Raw genomic sequence first — 20,296 nt, 5'->3', positions numbered from 1 at the left:
AATGCAAGCAGGCAGAGCATGGTGCAACATCGGTGGTGCTCCAAGTTTCATTTATAATGTACAGAATACCGTAGATTACATCTAAATTCAGCATACACTATTACAATAGGGCTATGGCTGGAGTAACGATGGTGCCTAGATGTAAGGCGTGTTGATGCTGGGTTACGATAGTACAGGGTTGTCCAACCTCGGTCCTCGAGGGCTGCAATCCAGTCGGGTTTCAGGATTTCCCCAATGAATATGCACAAGATCTATTTGCATGCACAGCCTCCATTGTATGCAAATAGATCTCATGCATACTCATTAGGGAAATCCTGAAAACCCAACTACACCCCTGCGCTAGTATTTTCTAATGGAATCTTGGTACCTAAAAGGAGGCACCCACTCATAGACCTGCCATCTAAGTGCACCTCCTCTAATGCACAAGTGACAGAATCTTAGGTCTACCATCTATCAAGAAACTTGTGGACCACAGCTGCCAATCCATGCAGCAAATCCTTCCTCTTTTTCTTTCTCCTGACTTCTGAGAAATTCCCTTCCACTGGCAAGAGAGGTCAGCAAGCAATGCTTCTTACCAGCTGCTGTTCTTTCCTCTGCTAGATTCCTTCTGACATCAGCAGCATGTGGAGTCACTGGCTCACATAAGTCTATGGTGCCCTATGTGGTTCCAGGTTCAAAGGGAAGTTGAAAGAGGAGGAGAAAACAAGTAAGAAATGCACCTCACTTGATGTCTCCTGTCAGCCAAAGACAATTCTGCAGGGAGATTATGATTGCATTAGTTGGGGGTAGAGGGGAGAAATTGATGATGCCAAGGTTGTAAGGGGGAAGAAATAGAAGTTGATGGTGCAAGGAAGTGGGGAAGGGAAGGAGAGCTGATGACGTTAGGAGATGGAGTCAAGGGAAGGGAAAGTGATGATGCCATTTATTGAGTCCCCAACTGTGTCACCAATGAAAGAAAAGTTTTAGGAGAGATTCCCTACCACCAGTGCTCTTGTGGTAAGTGCAGCCAGCCTGGGACTGAGAAAAGAGCATGGTAAACAGTACTATTTTATGTCCACGTCATGCTTTACAATGTATTTTAATGCAAAAGACAAGAGTAAAATGCAACCACATGTATTTAATACATTTATGCCAGTCATAAAATACTTTCTAAAATAAATAAACTTAAAGGTATTTAGAAGTCAGCTTTAAAGAATCCCCACTGCTCTTGATCCATTACTAAATCAATCTCTCAGTCAAACTACTATAATGGCAATCAACATTAATCACCAGCAGTCCATAACAATCAGCATCAAATGAAGTCAATTAACATGAATCAATAGGAAGCAATATAAGTCTATTAAGTAATCAATCATACTGTCCATCTGGAAAGTGAGAAACGTATTGCATTACATTCAGAATTATGAGCCAGAAAGTAAAATGAGGAAATTTTTACCAGATATTTATGGAATCTTCTGTCACACCTTTTGATTTCAAAGGAGGTATGATGGAGCAAAATCTAAGCAAAAGAAGTTAATAGAATTAGATGTACAATTTAAATGACATGTATTTTGAAAACATTACCTGACTTGTCTAAGTATCTTGAACTAATTTAATTAAGAGATACTATGGAGCTCATTTTCAAAATAAATTGAAACAAAAAAACATCCAAAAAATGTCATTAGATAAAAGATGGACGTTTTTCTCTCAAAATCCAAGCTGCGGTTTTCAGCACTCTGATTTTAGATATTTTTGTCCAAAGTTAGTCCAAATTTCACAGGGGCATTGTATTGTGTGTGTGTGTGTGGGGGTGTTTTAGGAAGGACCTGGTCAGGACATGGGTGGTACCAAAAGAAAGACATTTTTTCTGCAATAATGAAACAAAACTAAAATGTCTAGGGCCAAAATTAAGACTTTTTGGCTAGATCTGTTTCAATCACGAATAAGTGACCACTGGAGGGATTAAGGCATAACCCCTCTTACTCTCCCAGTAGTCACAGGTCCCGTCTCACCCCCCCCCCCCCCCAAGATGTGACAGTGACAAGACATATCAGGCTCTATGACAGCTTCACATGTGATGGCCATTCTTGTTAGAGCAGTGGGCAGGTCCTAGGAGTAGCCTAGTGGTCAGTGCAGTGGACTGCAGAGAAGGGGGCCCAGGTCCATATCCCACTCGAACTGGTATACTTGTGTGTAATGCAGGGCCACCGAGAGGGGGGGGGGGGGGGGGAAATTCCCCAGGGCCCGGCAACCATGGGGGGCCCACCCGGCGTAAGCATTACTCTCCTGTTCCTGTGCACAGCAGCGTCGCAGAGTAGAGTACTTCCTTCCTGCCATGTCCAAACAGCCTCTTTGGATGCAGCAGGAAGGAAGGAAGGAAGGAAGGAAGGAAGGAAGGAAAAACTCTGCTCTGTGGCGCTGCCGCACACAGGAACAGGAGAGCAATGCTAGCGCATGGCCCTGGAGAAGTTTGCTGTGCACAGTGATAGCCTGGAGCAGGAGTGCAGGACAAGTAAGCGGGGTGGCGGCGGGGCAAGTGGTGGACCCACCCGGAACAGGTCCTATATGGCCAAAATTTATCATTTGAAAGTGGGGTGGGAATAAGGGAAGTCAGGGTGGGACCAGAAGCTATATGGAGAGTGATAAAATTCATTTGCTTGCCATATAATTCCCACATTCAAGTATGAATGCAGAAATAGCAAGGATAATTTTATCCCCCAATTCTATAAAGGTTACTAAACCTTTCGCACGCAATGTAATTGAAAAATGAGCTTTAGCACCAATAATTTGCTGTTAAAACAATTATTGGCACTAATTAGATTTAATTGGAATTTATGTGTGGAAAGTTAGGCACAGGATCCATGCCTAAATTTTACACATAAGTGAAAAAAAGGGGGTGCAGAAATGGGAGGGTCATAAGTGGAATGGGGGCATTCTTAGCATTTACTTGCGTTGTTATAGAATAAGGGGAGGGATACACGCCTAATTTAGGTGCGTACATTTGCACCACATTTCAGTTGGTGCAAATGGCCATGCCTAAAGATAGGCAATAATTCCTGGGCATAAAAGTTATTTTATAAACCATGCCTAACTTTAAGCACAGCTTATAGAATAGCTTTTTTCAGTGCCATTTTTTTTAGTGCTATATATAGAATCCACCCCTATTTGGATAAGTTATCCAAATAAAGTTATACCAGCATCTTCGATGTTCAGACTTGATCATATAGCTTGGATGAAAATACACATAAAAATATGTTGTGTACTTTTCTAACAAAGACTATATCAAACATTTATCTTAAGTTACCTTTTAAAGGCTTCTGTCCGATCCTTGTTATGAAAGACAAGAAACTTGGAATGCCCATTTTTGAAGAATATTTCTAGAGCAATGTCCTAAAATTAAAAATAAAGTACACAAGGAATATCAATAACTTATCATCATCAAATTTATTGTTAAATTTAAATTCCGTTCCACCTATCAATATTCAGCTATATACCTTGCTGGTATTTCTTTTTCCAGTCTCACTTTTGTGTTTGTGATCTTTCTTACCCTTATCTTATGCTTTCAAATTTGGGGTCCTTTTACTAAGCTGCGGGAAAAAGGACCCTGCGCTGGCAGCGAGGGCCATTTTTCCCGCACTCCAGGGCCCTTTTCCTGCAGATAATAAACGCCCCCCCCCCCCCAAAAAAAAGGCCACCATGTGGAGGGCTCCGGCGCTAACCCGGCAGTAACCGGGCAGCATGTGACGATGCTCGATTACTGCCAGGTTGCCAACGCTCTACCCATTTCCTGTGGTTTATTTTTTTTACAAAAATGGCACGTGCTCAGGGCGGAATTACCCCCAGTGGCCATGTTGGGCCGGCGATAGTCCAGAAAGACAGAGCAGTAAGCCCGCATTAGGCTTACCGCCGCTCTGTAAAAGGGCACCTTGGTTTGTGATGGAAAAGTACTGGAATAATCATCTTTATTAAAATATTTAAAAAAAAACAAAGGGCTCCTTTTTCTAAGTGTGTCACAAAGTGGCCTTAGTGCACCTTTATACAGGTCTTTCCCATGCACTAAGGGGTCCATTTGCTAAGCTGCAGTAAAAGGAGGTCTGCGCTAGCATCAGCATTTGTGAGCTAAGGCCCCCTTTTAAAGTAGCACTAAAAGGCTGCCTTTTTTCCCAAAAAGAAATGGCCGTGCGGTAAGTGAACCACTTACTGCGCAGCCAGTTCGGGGGGAGCACTTACCGCCACCCATTGAAGTGGCAGTAAGGGCTCCCACGCCAACCCGGCGCTGCCCCATTACTGCCAGGTAAGCACCAGTGCTACAAAAAATAGAAAATATTTTTGTAGCGCCAGAAATGGTGCATGCTGCTGTAGCCCGGCAGTAGTTCCAGATTGGTGCACAACAAGCCTGCTGCCAAGCACCAACCCTTTAGTAAAATGGCCCCTAAGGTCATTTTTACTGCAGCTGTAAAATGACTGACTTTCTATTTTTGTATTAGTGGCCGTGGGCTAATGCTGCTATTAGTGTGTCCATTTAAAAAAAATGACCACATAAGCACTTAATGCCACTCATTTTGTAGGTAGTAAGGGCTCATGAGGTATTCCTGTGCTAATTACTTAGCAAGCAGTAATGTAGCTGAACTGTTTACGAACTCCCGTTCTCTGCCTCCTGACCCACCCAGGGGGTTAGAGTACGTAGATTTGACATTTATTGTAGGATACCTGAGCACATCCCACAGTACACTATTTTCACGCTGCGTTAGGTGAGTATTAGATCCTAACACTGCTTAGTAAAAGTGCCTCAAAAACAAGGAAATTATTTATAATACACTTAATCTACTTGATATCAAAAAGTTTCAATTATAATTGTGCTAAAGCATTCACTTTTAGGCTTGTGTCAAAATGTATCCACCAGGGGTGAACCAAGCACATTTTCACCTATTCCATTTCAACAGGCATCCCATGGGTTTAGAATAGCTCATATAGAAATCCGATATTTTTTTTGTCTTTGAAATGATGAATGTGCATTAACGTTCACTAAAGAATGGAAGAAATGTATAGTATGTTTATCACATCAGTGCTCTTTCTTGATGGTTTGTGCTGATGCATTTTTAAGAAGCAGATTACCAAAATATCTATGAGCAGTAATTTCACAGAAAAGATGGCGGGCACATGGAATGGCCTTTCAGTAAAGAATAAGTAATTTAGTAACACAGTCCAAGAAAGCAAGAGACACACACACAGTGCATGCCTAGTGGCAAATAAATGAGTGGAAAGCCAGAGATCAACTGGGGTCTATGGTATTGCAATATAAGAAAAACAAGCAAACACACCCCTATGAGTAAAAATATGTCAAATGGAAGAAAGTAGACAGAGATCAATTCGATTCCAACTTTAAAATTTAACGCAATATAAAATCGACAACAATAAAATAATAAGTTAACTAGCCGTTGAGCCCGTTAAAACGGGCTAGTGGGTCGCCGCTGCCCCCTCCGAGTTCGCCGCTGCTGGTACCCCCCCAGCCCTGAGTCGCCGCCGCCACCCCTCCACCTGGCCCGTCTCTTCGCTATTCAACTTACATCTCCGCAGCAGGCAGATCAGCTGAGCTCCTGTCGGCCTTCCTTCTCTGCCTGTGTCCCGCCCTCGTGTGACGTAACGTCGGTGAGGGCGGGACACAGGCAGGGAAGGAAGGCCAACGGCAGCTCAGCTGATCTGCCTGCTGTGGAGATGTAAGTTGAATAGCGAAGAGACGGGCCGGGTGGAGGGGTGGCGGCAGTGGCGACTCCGGGGGGGTACCAGTGACGGCGACCTCGGGGGGGGAGGGGGAGCGGTGGCGACCTCGGCAGTTCCATCCCCTTCACGCAGTTTCCCTCTCTGTCCCGCCCCCCATCATCAAGTATTGACGCGGGGGCGGGACAGAGAGGGAAGTCTCTACTGCGCATTTGCGAGTGAGTACGGTCACTCGCCGTTTATATGTTTGATAGGTTCAGACTCGTGCAATATACCATAAAAATAAGTATGTGTAAGTCTGTCGATCCAGGCTCAACACAGATCTATGTTTTGGCTATTAAAGCCTTCTTCTGGAGTCTCAAGATCTAGCCAAGTAGGTATCACATTCATGTGTAGGCAAAAAAATTTTTTTCAATGAGTCTGACAAGCAATACTGTCAGTACTATAAAGAATTGTCAGCAAAATGCAAAATATATCTCAACTCTTTTGTTACCCAGTCTTATTTGTCTATTTTTCCACCTCCGCTTGTCCCTTTTGCAGTGTATTAAGATGTGCTAATGTAACCTCTGCTGAGATCCTATGAAAAAGAGCTCTACAAGCTTAAAGCACCAAAGGAATCTGTTTAATAAAAGACCATAATACTTCCTATTTTCTCTTTCAGCCCTTTAAGTACATAAGTATTGCCACACTGGGACAGGCTAAATGCCCATCACGCCCAGCATCCTGTTTCCAACAATGGCCAATCCAGGTCACAAACACCTGGCAAGATCGCAAGGAAGTTCAATACATTTCATGCTGTTTATCTCAGAAATAAGCAGTGGATTTTCCCCAAGTCATTTTAATAATGGTCTATGGATATTTCCTTTAGGAAGCTGTCCAACCCTTTTTTAAACCCTGCTAAGCTAACCGTGTTTACCACATTCTTTGACAACGAATTCCAGAGTTTAATTACACATTGAGTGAAGAAAAATTTTCTCTGATGCATTTTAAATTTACTACTTTGTAGCTTCATTGCATGCTCCCTAGTCCTAGTATTTTTGAAAAGAGTAAACAAACAATTCACGTCAACCAGTTCCACTCCACTCATTATTTTATAGACCTCTATCATATCTCCCCTCAGCCATATTTTTTCCAAGATGAAGAGCCCTAGCTTCTTCAGCCTTTCCTCATAGGGAAGTCATCCCATCTCCTTTATCATTTTTGTTGCCCTTCACTGTTCCTTTTCTAATTCCACTATATCTTTTTTGAGAGCTTACACCAGTGGGCCCAAAACCTGCTCCTGGAGGCACCCCAGCCCCAGCACTGCCTCCAATGCATGCAAATCTCTCCCATGAATATTCATGATAGATATCTGAAAATCTGACTGGCTGGGGTGCCTCCAGGACCAGGTTTGGAAACCATTGGCTTACACGAAGATAAGACGTTGGGCAAACTAAAATCAGAAGTCCAGTAGTTTATTTAAAATTTGCTATACTGATAATGAAACTAGCAGGTCTCAGTGGTTTACAATAATTAAAATCAATATTAAAAAGAAAAGAACTAAAATTTTGATAGGAAAGGTACACATCCAGCAGATAAGCAACCTAAAAATAAAGCAAACTAAGGAAGGGAAGAGATGAGTAAGAGGAGAGTAAGGACTTTTAATTAGGACCTAAAAGCAACAGCAACAGATCCTGTAAAAGCCAAGCCTTTAGTGAAGCTTTGAATGCCTTAAAAGAAGGAACTGCACAAATATGCAGGGTAAGTGAATTCCAAAAATAAGGGGCAGCAAGAATGAAAGCATGATTTTTAGTAAATTCCAACTGAGCGAGTTTTGGGCCTCATAGAACAAGGCAGTGATCATTTAGAGAAAGAAGTAAATGGACTGGAGAATAGGGAATAGTAAGTGAATTCAAATAAAAGGGAAGACCCAGCCAATGGAGTCTTTTTATATTGAATCAAAAGAATAAGACAGTGAAAAATATCATTGCATTTATTTCTCTTCCCCATCTAAAGTAGAGACCAACTGAATTTTGATTTCGGGTTCAGCATCAAAACTGGCCCAAAAAATTCGGGTTTGGGTTTCAGCCAAAAATGCCAGTGCATTTTTGGTTGAAGCTGAAACTCTCTCCCCTGCCACGATCACTCTCAACCCCCCTTCCTGCAGAAGACGGGCCTGCCTGCGGCATCTCACCTCTCCCAACCATGCAATGGTGGCAGTTCCCCCCGTGGTAGCCCCCCTCTGGAGCACACCTCTACCCAGCATCAGCCCCCTCCTGGGCCTTCCTTTTTATTGGTGGGTAGTGGGCACAGGAGCGTTCCCACTAACTCCTGTTCCTCTGCACACTTGGCTCAGAAAATGGCTTCCGGGATGTCCAGCGGCAGTCTCATGAGACCACTGCTGGAGATCCCAGCAGCCATATTGAGTTTGGAATTGGTATGGGTAACAGCGAGTGAGGTTTGCTCTTGCCCATGCCTGTTCCATTCTTAAAATGGCTGCTGGAACATCCTGCAGCAGAGTCACAAGACTGCTGCTGGAAGTCCCAGATGCCATTTTCTGAGCCAGGCATGCAAATTTGCAGGAGTTAGTGGGGACTCTCCTTTTCCCACTACCCACTAATGAAAAGGTAGGCCCAAGAGGGGGTGGAGCCACCATCAGGGTCCAGGTGGCAATTTCATTTTCGACTTTGGTTTCTGCTGAAAACAAGCGGCCAATTTCAGTCGCAGATTCAGTTTCGGAAGAAACGAAAGATCCTGGTTTTGGTCAGGTTCTAGTCTGAAGTGGCACAAAACGGGTTCACTTACCCCAGAGAAAAATGTAACAGCAAGGTACAGGGCTAGCTCACACCCTCCATGATGGAATAATGACTGCGTCTCAAGGATATGATAAAGACTTAGCTCTAAACTTCCCATATTTAAAATGATCTTGAATCAGTACCAACCCAGGTTTTGGCCTCTCAACACTGAACTGAGCAGCTTGAGGAAACAATGCTTAAATCTGAACCATCTAAGCAGGTCAATGTTACAGCAATACAAAGGCTCTGATCTGACATGGAAGACTTGGACAACAGAAATTGGAAAAATAGCATTTGCATTATTTGACTATGCAAAAGGGTTGAAGGAGTGGGCATGACAGTTCTTCTTTAAAAACTTCATTCCATCCTTTTTAAAAATCCAAATTGCTAAACCCTTCAAATTCAAAGTGTGCACTGTGTCCCATGTCATTCAACACCAAGTAGCAAATATCTTATATCTGTTGTGGCATGGTTAAATGCCCAGATGCAAGAAATTTTATCAGCAAACAGGATAAAGACACTTCTTCCCTGCGAAGGCCAGAACATACAGTGGTGGAAATAAGTATTTGATCCCTTGCTGATTTTGTAAGTTTGCCCACTGACAAAGACATGAGCAGCCCATAATTGAAGGGTAGGTTATTGGTAACAGTGAGAGATAGCACATCACAAATTAAATCCGGAAAATCACATTGTGGAAAGTATATGAATTTATTTGCATTCTGCAGAGGGAAATAAGTATTTGATCCCCCACCAACCAGTAAGAGATCTGGCCCCTACAGACCAGGTAGATGCTCCAAATCAACTCGTTACCTGCATGACAGACAGCTGTCGGCAATGGTCACCTGTATGAAAGACACCTGTCCACAGACTCAGTGAATCAGTCAGACTCTAACCTCTACAAAATGGCCAAGAGCAAGGAGCTGTCTAAGGATGTCAGGGACAAGATCATACACCTGCACAAGGCTGGAATGGGCTACAAAACCATCAGTAAGACGCTGGGCGAGAAGGAGACAACTGTTGGTGCCATAGTAAGAAAATGGAAGAAGTACAAAATGACTGTCAATCGACAAAGATCTGGGGCTCCACGCAAAATCTCACCTCGTGGGGTATCCTTGATCATGAGGAAGGTTAGAAATCAGCCTACAACTACAAGGGGGGAACTTGTCAATGATCTCAAGGCAGCTGGGACCACTGTCACCACGAAAACCATTGGTAACACATTACGACATAACGGATTGCAATCCTGCAGTGCCCGCAAGGTCCCCCTGCTCCGGAAGGCACATGTGACGGCCCGTCTGAAGTTTGCCAGTGAACACCTGGATGATGCCGAGAGTGATTGGGAGAAGGTGCTGTGGTCAGATGAGACAAAATTGAGCTCTTTGGCATGAACTCAACTCGCCGTGTTTGGAGGAAGAGAAATGCTGCCTATGACCCAAAGAACACCGTCCCCACTGTCAAGCATGGAGGTGGAAATGTTATGTTTTGGGGGTGTTTCTCTGCTAAGGGCACAGGACTACTTCACCGCATCAATGGGAGAATGGATGGGGCCATGTACCGTACAATTCTGAGTGACAACCTCCTTCCCTCCGCCAGGGCCTTAAAAATGGGTCGTGGCTGGGTCTTCCAGCACGACAATGACCCAAAACATACAGCCAAGGCAACAAAGGAGTGGCTCAGGAAGAAGCACATTAGGGTCATGGAGTGGCCTAGCCAGTCACCAGACCTTAATCCCATTGAAAACTTATGGAGGGAGCTGAAGCTGCGAGTTGCCAAGCGACAGCCCAGAACTCTTAATGATTTAGAGATGATCTGCAAAGAGGAGTGGACCAAAATTCCTCCTGACATGTGTGCAAACCTCATCATCAACTACAGAAGACGTCTGACCGCTGTGCTTGCCAACAAGGGTTTTGCCACCAAGTATTAGGTCTTGTTTGCCAGAGGGATTAAATACTTATTTCCCTCTGCAGAATGCAAATAAATTCATATACTTTCCACAATGTGATTTTCCGGATTTAATTTGTGATGTGCTATCTCTCACTGTTACCAATAACCTACCCTTCAATTATGGGCTGCTCATGTCTTTGTCAGTGGGCAAACTTACAAAATCAGCAAGGGATCAAATACTTATTTCCACCACTGTATTTATTGTGCTGGATGTGTCAGAAACAATGGCATAAAAGAAGAAATCTTTTCTCAATCTGCAGTCTCGGCTTAAATCTCCAGTAACTGTCTTCAACAACTAGGCTTTAGGTCAGCACAAGGGTCAGTAGACTCCTGTTGGAGAGTTTCCATTTTCGTTGTAGTAGACAAGTTGTAAGTCTAGAATACACAGAGATTTCTAAAGTATGTATGCAAAGGGGGCCCCCTGATTGAACATAAGATTATACTTCCTGGTGTATCCAGTTTAGTAGCTGTGCTGGAGATTCCGCTGGAGGGACCCCCTCTTGTCATTAACTCTTCAGTTGAGCGAGAATCTGGTTCTGCACCCTTAGTGAGAGAGCTGGTCCCAGTAAGCTTGTCTCCGGGTGGGAGAGAGAAGACCTTGCAAGCCAGACTGCTGCTGGTAAGGAGACCAGCCATTGTGACTATTGAGTCACTTTGACAGAACATTCAGGGAGTAAATGTTTTTCTTAATGGTATGATTTCTCATTTTGTAAGTGTCTGTGCTAGTTTTAAGAAGGTGCAGGCTGATCAGGCTCTATTAATGGACGCTGTAAAGCATAAACTAATATCTTTGCAAGAAGGCACTGTGGCTCTAATTAAAGATATAGAACTTATGCACCAAAAGATAGACAATCTGGAGAATCAGTTACCTCAGTCACCTCCGATAACACCTATGGATATGGTATGTAAATATTTTATGGAAGTGCTGGGAATGCAATCAGAGGCTTTGCCTCCTTCAATTAGAGCAATTTATGTATCTTTGCCTGGGAGATCTGCTGGAAAACTAGAAAACGAAGGGACCATGGATCTGATGGGCTTTTTGGAGTTGTCGTTGGAAGTCATCAAGCAAAGGACTACTCTTGTAGTTACATTTGATTTGGAGCCTGTTCACAACTGGATAACGTGTTTATACTTCAATCATATGACTGAAACTTTCATAGGATCTACTATACATATTTTTCTTGATTTGTCATGATCTACGCAGAAGAGGTATAAATAATTTCTAGTACTTAAGTCTAGGGTTTGCCCCTCGGAGCTATATATATATGTTGACATTTCCTTGTGTGTATTTAATTTTGCTTGAAGGTAAATCTTACCTGTTTTTTGATCCCAGGCAGTGTCAAGATGGTGGGTAATTCAACTGGCAATGATAAGTGACTAGAGTTACGAAAGCCTTTTTGCCACAAATCTAATCAGGTATTGATCTGAATATTGGCTAGTGCCCACTTAGCTTCCAGATTGGGGCACTAGTATTTTCCTACTGCCACTTCCCTCCCCTGCAACCCCAAACCCCTCTTTTCCTCACACCCACAGGCTCCCCCCCCCCCCCCAGGCCTACTTTTAAATACCTGGTGGTCCGGTGGGGTCATATAGGCAGGAGCGATGCCCACTTGCTCCTGACCATTGTGGCAGCTGGTGTAAAACAGATGCTGCAACCTCTAGTGGAAGTCTCACAGTACTAGCAGAGGGATTGAGTGTCACACTGTAAGTGCTCTGCAGGCTGAATTGGTCGGGTTTCTGCTTGTAAAATATTTTCAAGATTTATGCTGAGAGGTGTGGTAGCTGTGTTAGTCCACTCTTAAAGGTTATCAATAGAAATCAAACAAAATAAAACATGGAAAACTAGAAAATGAAGGGACTATACAAGATCTATGCTGATATTGCTAGACAGATGGGAGAAATTGTTTATGGGAATAGACAAGTATTTCTTTTCATTCATGCTGTGTCTCTAGTGGTTTGAGTTGGAGGCAGTGCTGGACAATTATCTGTAGTGGGTGAAAAATATCTCTCTAATATTTTGAATGTCAAAAAAAGAAACCAAATCCATATAAGAGGCTGATTTACAGTTTGGATGATTAGTTTTTTGTATATGAAGGTACCTTCAGATTAACACCATCGCTGCAAAGAGTCCTCAAGACCCAATGATCTCCCTTGGGAGATTAGGAAGTTTTTCCTAATTCATCTATTATTACTGCAATGAGGAGAAAACTCTTGATATGGTACTGTTTGTGTTTAATCAAGCTTATTTTACTTCTGTTAAAAAAGATATGTTACTGAATGGATGCCTTTTGAGATAGCTGAGGTTCTGCATCTTTCCCTTGACCTTTGAATCCCTAACAGACAATCACAATCACAGCTGTTCTGTCTCTCCATGATACAGACTGTAGCCTGTGGTCTTTAGTGTGCCATCTAACACCTAGAACCAACTTACAACTCCTTGTACCGCTTAATTCCAAGTATATTTCCCAGACAGGCAATAAAATTTCACCTTTTCAGCTGGTTTGACTCTCCATTATACGGTACTGTAGCTTAGGGGGCTGTAAAATTCTAACTGACTTCTATAGCAAACCTACAGCTCTTTACTTGCAGCTTTTGGCTTCTCTGCCTCTGCATATCATATATCTTAGCCTCAATGTTAATCTAGGGTTCCTGGTCAGTTCTTTTTTTCCAGCTAATATACAACCCTCTGGCACACCTTAAGAGTTTATTTCTAATGGCAATAGAGCAACATCTATCTGCTTATTTATGTTTCTCCAGCACAAACGTCTCCCTAGGTATTCCAAACTACTAGGTGAATGATCTTATACAGCAAGCTCATTACCCTCTTGCCAGCTTTCCAAAATTCTAACAGTTTGTTCATTCCTTTGTAACACCAGAAATCCCTCACCTCCTTTCAGGGGTCTGAGAACTAAGCCCAATGCATTCCACCTCTCTGTTTTTCTCCCTGATCATCTTGTAGCTTTTCCTCCCTCTGAGCTTTTTGTTTTCTTCACCAGCAGATTGCTAATTGGCTCCAGGTACTGAATGACCATCACATGTGTTCTGAGACTCGTGCTGCTTCCTCTGTAAGTCTTCCAGACTGTCTGCATCCATTTCCTGATATTTCAGGACTCTGAAGGAGTACATCTCCCAGAATTATGAAGAGCTCACTTTCAGAGCTTTCCTGTGCTCTCTTGAGCTCCCTCTAGCATCAATCTGATTTTGTTTTTACTTCTTTATTTATATAATTTCAAATCACAATAACCAAGTATCCACTTGCTTAAGAAAATGAGTAGGTAACTATGACAATATCCTTTTTTTTAAAAAAGGAAAAATGTGAGTAATACTTCTTAACCAACAAAAAGGGAAATATTAGAAGGAAAATAAAAAGTAATGACAGAATAAACATTCCTTAGAGCACAAATACCAGAAAGGAGTGAAAAAAGAAAAGGACAAGGAGATCCATATAAGAAACATTGTAACAGTAGAAAAGACAGTCAATCTGATTTATATGTTGATTAATGCATCAAAATATTTAAAAAAGGAGTGAGTTTTGGACAGCTAATCAAAGTGCTGGAGATATGATCTTTTATTAAAACTTGAGCCATTAGGCATTTACCCCCAAATTCTATAAAGAGTGCCTTAAGTTGTGCATGCTAATTTTGCCACATGGCCAAACTGCACATACAACTTAATTGATTAACAAGCCAATTAGCACCAATAGTACTTAACAGCCACCAATAGTACTTAACAGCCAATTAGCTGCACTAATTGGTTTAATTAGATTTTATGCACAACTTTCTAGGCGTATTCTATAATGTGGTGCACATAAATTCTCATGTGTGTAGTGAAAAAGAGGTGTGGCCATAGGTGTGGAGTGGGTGGGTTGTGGGTGTTAAAAAAAAACATGCTCACTATTATGGAATATACCTGATCTATACCTAACTTAGGCGCAGGTATTTAGGCTTGGTTTTAGGTGGCCTAAATGGGTGCACCTAAATTTTAGTTGCAAGAACGGCACATGAGCATATTCTATAAACTGTGCATAATTTTAGGCACAATTTATAGAATCACACTAACCACATGGTTTTTCTGCACTGATTTTTTAAAGCACCGTTTATAGAATTTGGTCCTTAGCCTTTTCCTTTTAGCAAATATTGTAAGAAAAGTATTTCACTTTGGTTCTGGGGAAAAACATGGGAGCAGGAATTCAGAGCAACAGTGGATAGCATAAACTAGTATACTTTTGGAGTTGGTTTATTTGGCCATTGTTGTCAGATAGCCTGACTGCCTCTTTTCCTTGTGACCCATTGTGTGGTAGGGATCCCAGGGAAATCATGAAGGACTGGATATCCAACCAACTGCTTTTGGAACTGCAACCTAGATATAGAGCCAATATCATAGATGTTATTTTACTTCCTTAATAAGAGGTGGTGGAGATGAGGACTATATTTGAATTTAAGAAAACGTGGAACATGCATGTGGGATCACTTAGGAGGAGGAACAGATAGTGCTTGATACAGATGGGCAGACTGGATATGGCTTTTATCTGCTGTCATTTTCTATGTCTGTATGTAATATCCTTTTTTTGGAATATGGAAAACAATTTAAAAAATTTTTCACCTCAACGTGTCTATTTCATATAGTAAAGCAGTATATTAAGCACAAAAGACATATTGTAATATGCAGGACAAGTACACTGTTGCATCTTACAGAAAGCCAACATGAGAAATCATTATTGTTCTTAGATAAATTTGTGAACCGTATTGAACCCGAAAAGGGATATACTGTAGCAGTATACAAGTCTTTTATTAATACTGATACTGATATCTACTGCTGTCCATTGGATTGCAGGCTGCTCTGTGGAACTGAGAAGAGTCTGCCTCATGAAGTTATCACTCCAGGACAAAGATACAGAAATAAGAGATACCACTGAGAAGGGAGCTGGAACATGTTACATGCTTTAAATATAGCAACCTGGACAAGTACATTAGTATCCCTTCTACTATTCTTTCCTCTTTATGCCTTTGTGGTATATACCCGGTTAGGTTACATCTTTCTCTTTTAGGGGCCCTTTTACTAAGCTGCATAGGTACCTACGCACGCCCAACGAGTGTCAATTTGGAGTTACTGCCCGGCTACCGTGAGGCCCACGCAATAATTTCATTTTTTACGTGCATCCGCTACGCGCACTGGAAAATCATTTTTATTTTCCTGCAGGCAGTGGAAACCAGACAGTAATCGTCATTCTTTGCTCATAGATGATTACCGCATGTTTAAAGATACAGAAGTAAGAGTTACCACTGAGAAGGGAGCTGGAACATTTTACAATGGCTGGCGGTAAGGTCTCAGACCCAAAATGGACGCGCAACAATTTTTATTTTGCTGCACGTCCATTTTCCTCAAAAATTTAAAAAAAAAGCCCTTTTTACAGGTGTGCTGAAAAATGGATCTTTGTGCGCCCAAAACACATGCCTACACTAGCGCAGCCCACTCTTCGGTGCACCTTAGTAAAAGGACCCCTTAATGTTTTGTGGACAGCAATCCTCCTGACACTTTTTTCTTTGTTTACACCATCCTGTTCATGAGTTTGTTGAATATATATTTTAATGGTATTGAGCCATTTAGATTACTGCAACAGAATCTATGCAGGACGTAGAGAACAGTTAATCAATAGATTGCAGCCCGCCCAGAACACAGCAGCAAGACTGATTTTTGGTAAATCCAAATTCGAATCTGCCAAACCCCTTCAAGAAAGTCTACAGTGGCTCCCCATTAAGGAACGCATTGCCTTCAAGGTTTGCACCTTGATTCACAGGATTATATATGGAGAAGTTCCTGGATACATGCTTAATCTAATTGACCTTCCACCCAGAAACAGTTCCAGTTCTTCCCGAGCCTACCTAAATTTACACTATCCAGACTGCAATGGCCTCAAATACAAGTCTACCTATGCACCCAGCTTCTCCTTCATAGGAACACAGCTATGGAATGCACTACCTAAAATCTTAAAATTAACTCGGAACCACCTAAATTTCAGGAAATTACTGAAGACCACCCTGCTTAAGAAGGCCTTCCTTCATGACTCAACTTAATTTACCTCTTCCTGTTACAGCAAATTCCATGGACCCTTACCTTTATTATTCACTCTTATTATCACTGCTGTTCTTTACGATACCTATACGTTTACTGTTTTTTTAATTACATTATTATGTTATTTTACTGATGTTCAGTGCTTCGTGTGTCTGGTAGCGCTATACAAATGTTAATAATAATAATAATAACAACTATATTACATTGTTGTTATTTAACTGTAGTTTGCTCTACGATCTTGTAAACCACATTGAGCCTACTATTGGTGGGCAAATGTGGGGTATAAATGTGTTAAATAAATAAATAAACAATAAAGCAATTTGAACTTGTGTATTTTACCATGTTTCCAAACATTCTGAAGCTGCTAATTTATTCAGTTATCTCCCAAAGTTAGCTGGCGTGAATTATTTTGAATATTAATCCCTGTGGGGTCAATATCCAAAGTGATTTAACCAGCCAGAAATGGTTCCTGGCCAGTTAAATCAGTTGTTCAGCCTTGAGCAGGGACTGTCCTTCTATGTTAAACTGTACAGCGCTGCGTAACCCTAGTAGCGCTTTAGAAATGTTAAGTAGTAGTAGTAGTTAACCAGTTAGTGCCACTGAAAATGTCTGGTTAGTGCCCAATTAAAAACCAGCTATTTGGGGGGCATTCCAGGGGTGGAGTCAGCACCGGTCAAGGTAACTGTATAAAAGTCACTTCTATCTCTATGCAGTTCAGTGGCGTAGCCACAGGTGAGCTTGAGTGGGCTAGGGCCCACCCATTTGTGGCTCAGGCCCACCCAACAGTAGCACATGTTTAGTGGTAATTGGTGGGAATCCCAAGCTCCGCCAGCTGAAGATTTCCCCCTGATGGTAACAAAAACGCTACTCTCCACAACACGAGCACTTGTGCATGCACAGTTTTCAGTGCATTCCTGCTGCCAAGGTGGAAAGAAGCGTTTTCCCACCAGCTGAGATTTTTTTGGGGGGGGGGAGTGGGGGGGGGGGGAGTGGGGGGGGGGGGAGAACACTTGGTGCCCACCCAATTCTTGCCTAGGCCCACCCAAAATCTGTTGTCTGGCTACGCCCCTGATGCAGTTCACCATAGCTAGTTAAGTGCTAAATATTGCACTTAATCGGCTATGGTTTCATTGGCTCTGTGGACCTGTAAATTCAATGCCGGACATGGCCCAGCGTTGAATTTCCATGTATAACGCAGAACGCCAGGATGAATATCGACCCCTGTGTTTCTATTTTGTGTTGGTTCTTTCAGATTATCTGATCATACAGACTGATTTTGAATCAGCAATGGTTACAGTCAGCAGGATGTAATATAAGGAAACAGCAAGAGTGGATGACATTGCTGAGAAAACACTGAATCGACAGGTAGAGTTTCAATAAAAAGAACTGTAGTTTGTAGTTTGTTTTTGTTTGTTTCAGCAGTAATGCAGGGTTTAATGGGTGCCTACCTGAAGAAGAAAACGCATATGATGGATTTCTTTAATCTCATGATAGGAAAACCTGGTTGCTGTCTGATTTCTGCTGAGCTGGTCTTTATTACACAGGTCTTTGTTACACAGGTTGAAAATGAAAGGATCCTTAATGCTGAAAGAATGAAAAAGAAATGTTAATACAAATGAGTTAAGCCTAGAAAACCTTCATGGATAAAGTTTATTTGGGCAGTAACTGCAATAAAACTTGGAGTAAGGGGAATGTAGAGATGAATGCCTGGCTTCTACTGTAGCATACAAAGACATAAATGATGAGATGCTACATAAAGTATTGTTCTCCTTTTTTGTATATTGTAAAAAGCCTTAAGGCTCTGTAGACCAAATTGTTTTGTTGGCTGTAGATGACAAATAGCAGGAAAATTTGGATTTCGAAGAAAAACATCTATCATAAAACTTCTGAAAAGATTATGTCCTCCACTTCACCAAAAGACCTATACACAAGGAATGAATCACTCAAATGACTATGCTTTTTTCTTTTCTTTCTGGTAAACTTCAGAACTGAATATATTTCCTCCTGTTGAAGGCTGGACTAAGTCTGAGGCACAGCATGGCTGCAACTGAGGAGCTTCTATTACTTTCTAAACAAATGATTCTGGCATGTTTAAAATGATTTAACAGAGCTACCAATGTACCCAGTTCAAGGGAGGAGACTGGCCAGTCCAGGATTTGAACATACAGCCCAAAGCAGCGTGGTATTTGTAGCCCTCAGTCCTACCCGCTGAATTCAGTGCATAGATATAATGTTATTCATCCAGGACTTGGCACCTCTGGTTTAATGTGTTTCGAAAAGAAGGAAAGATAATTGCAATAAAACTTTATGGAGTCATAATTTGGCCCACGACAGTCAGTGTTTTTCAAAAAAGTTGGTTGTCACAGGCTTATTTTAGAAATGGATTATCAATGTTGGGCCACATCCAGATACCAGCGCTAAATATCCAGTTCATCAACAACTGCCAGAAGTTATCTAGATACCACTGATACACTGCACCAGTACCCAGTCAGCTAGATAGGCAAGTTAGGCCAGCCATTTATCCAGCACTGACTACCGACAGCACCTGGATAACTTCTGGCTCAACCATAGCAGGCCCACATAGTACTGAGGTGGTCTGACCAGATATTCAGTGGCTTGTGGCTGGTCAGCCGGAACTTATAGGAGCTACTCTTGCCTGGTTAATTCCTGCTGAATATCAACCTGTGCTTTTTTTAAAAGAAACTGTCATACTGCCTGCTAGAGGTGTACATATATAGGTTGCCAAGATTTGGGTGTAGATCTCAGATCTACGCAAAAACTAATTAGTTAATGAGCCATTAACAATCAATAATTAGTGTTAATTGGCATTCATTTGGGTTTGTGTGCAAATTTGCCATGTATGTGCCCTTCTATAACACTCACACCTCAATTTTATAGCGCAAAACTCAAAAGGGGGTGCGGCCATGGGAGGGGCATGGGTGGGTCTGGAGTGTTCTCAGAAATTAGGCCTGTTATAGAAAAGGGTCGTTTATGCACCCAACTGCCATTAGTTGCACGCTAGCATTTATACCAAGTTTCAGCAGGCATAAGTGTGGTGCCCAAAGTTAAGCTTGAGATCCGTGCTAAGCCAAAGCACCCTTTGCAGAATACTAATTTAGTGCAGATCTTCCGATGCCTAACTTTGGGCGCTATTTATAGAATTTCCCCTACAAAGTGTGTGCATATTGCTCATATGAGTGCACACCTACAAAGTAACATGTGTATAATTGATTTGCTTGCGCTAAAAGCATTCTATAGTTGGTCACCTAAATGTAGGCACCATTCATGTGCCTACATTTATAGGGTACTAACATTTACCTGGGTAAATGTACACTTACACTCATAAATTGCAGCCATGTGCCCAGGCTATTCTAGACTGTAGGCACTCAACTTGCTTAGCACATACCTTCAAGGGGATGTACCATGGGCAAAGCATGGGAAGGGCATTGATGTGTTTCCAATTTACATGCCTAGCTTATAGAATACTATATATTATGGGCTGAATTTTATAAATAGTACTCAAAATTAGGCATCGGAAAAAAAATCTGTGCTTAAGTGCTATTCTGCAAAAGGCACATACCTTTTACAGATTAGCACTTAAGCACAGATCTCATGCTTAACTTTGGGTGCCAGACTTACACCTACTGAAACCTAGTGTAAATGCTAGAATCCAAGTTAGGTGCTCTGACCAAGTATTCTATAACTATGCGCCCAAATTTTGGAATGCCCCGACACACCCATGCTTCTCCTGTGGCCACACCCCCTTTTGAGATTTGCCCTTTGGGAATTAGGTACACTATCTTATAGAA

At 42.0% G+C, this 20,296-nt stretch overlaps 1 protein-coding gene across 1 annotated transcript in view; it reads right to left on the bottom strand.

Annotated features, from left to right (window-relative positions):
* WDFY4 (WDFY family member 4) overlaps positions 1–20,296 on the bottom strand; it is a 593,767-nt gene that overhangs the window by 183,756 nt on the left and 389,715 nt on the right. Inside the window, exons 46-48 of the mRNA XM_030203170.1 lie at positions 17,936–18,071; positions 3,284–3,369; positions 1,436–1,498 (exon numbers count right to left, since the gene is read on the bottom strand). Of these exons, the coding sequence (XP_030059030.1) occupies positions 1,436–1,498; positions 3,284–3,369; positions 17,936–18,071 (285 nt within the window). The remainder of the gene's footprint in view (positions 1–1,435; positions 1,499–3,283; positions 3,370–17,935; positions 18,072–20,296) is intronic.

This window comes from Microcaecilia unicolor, chromosome 5 (genome assembly GCF_901765095.1).
Source record: "Microcaecilia unicolor chromosome 5, aMicUni1.1, whole genome shotgun sequence".
Lineage (NCBI taxonomy): Eukaryota > Metazoa > Chordata > Amphibia > Gymnophiona > Siphonopidae > Microcaecilia > Microcaecilia unicolor.
This window is presented reverse-complemented; position numbering and strand designations above follow the sequence as displayed.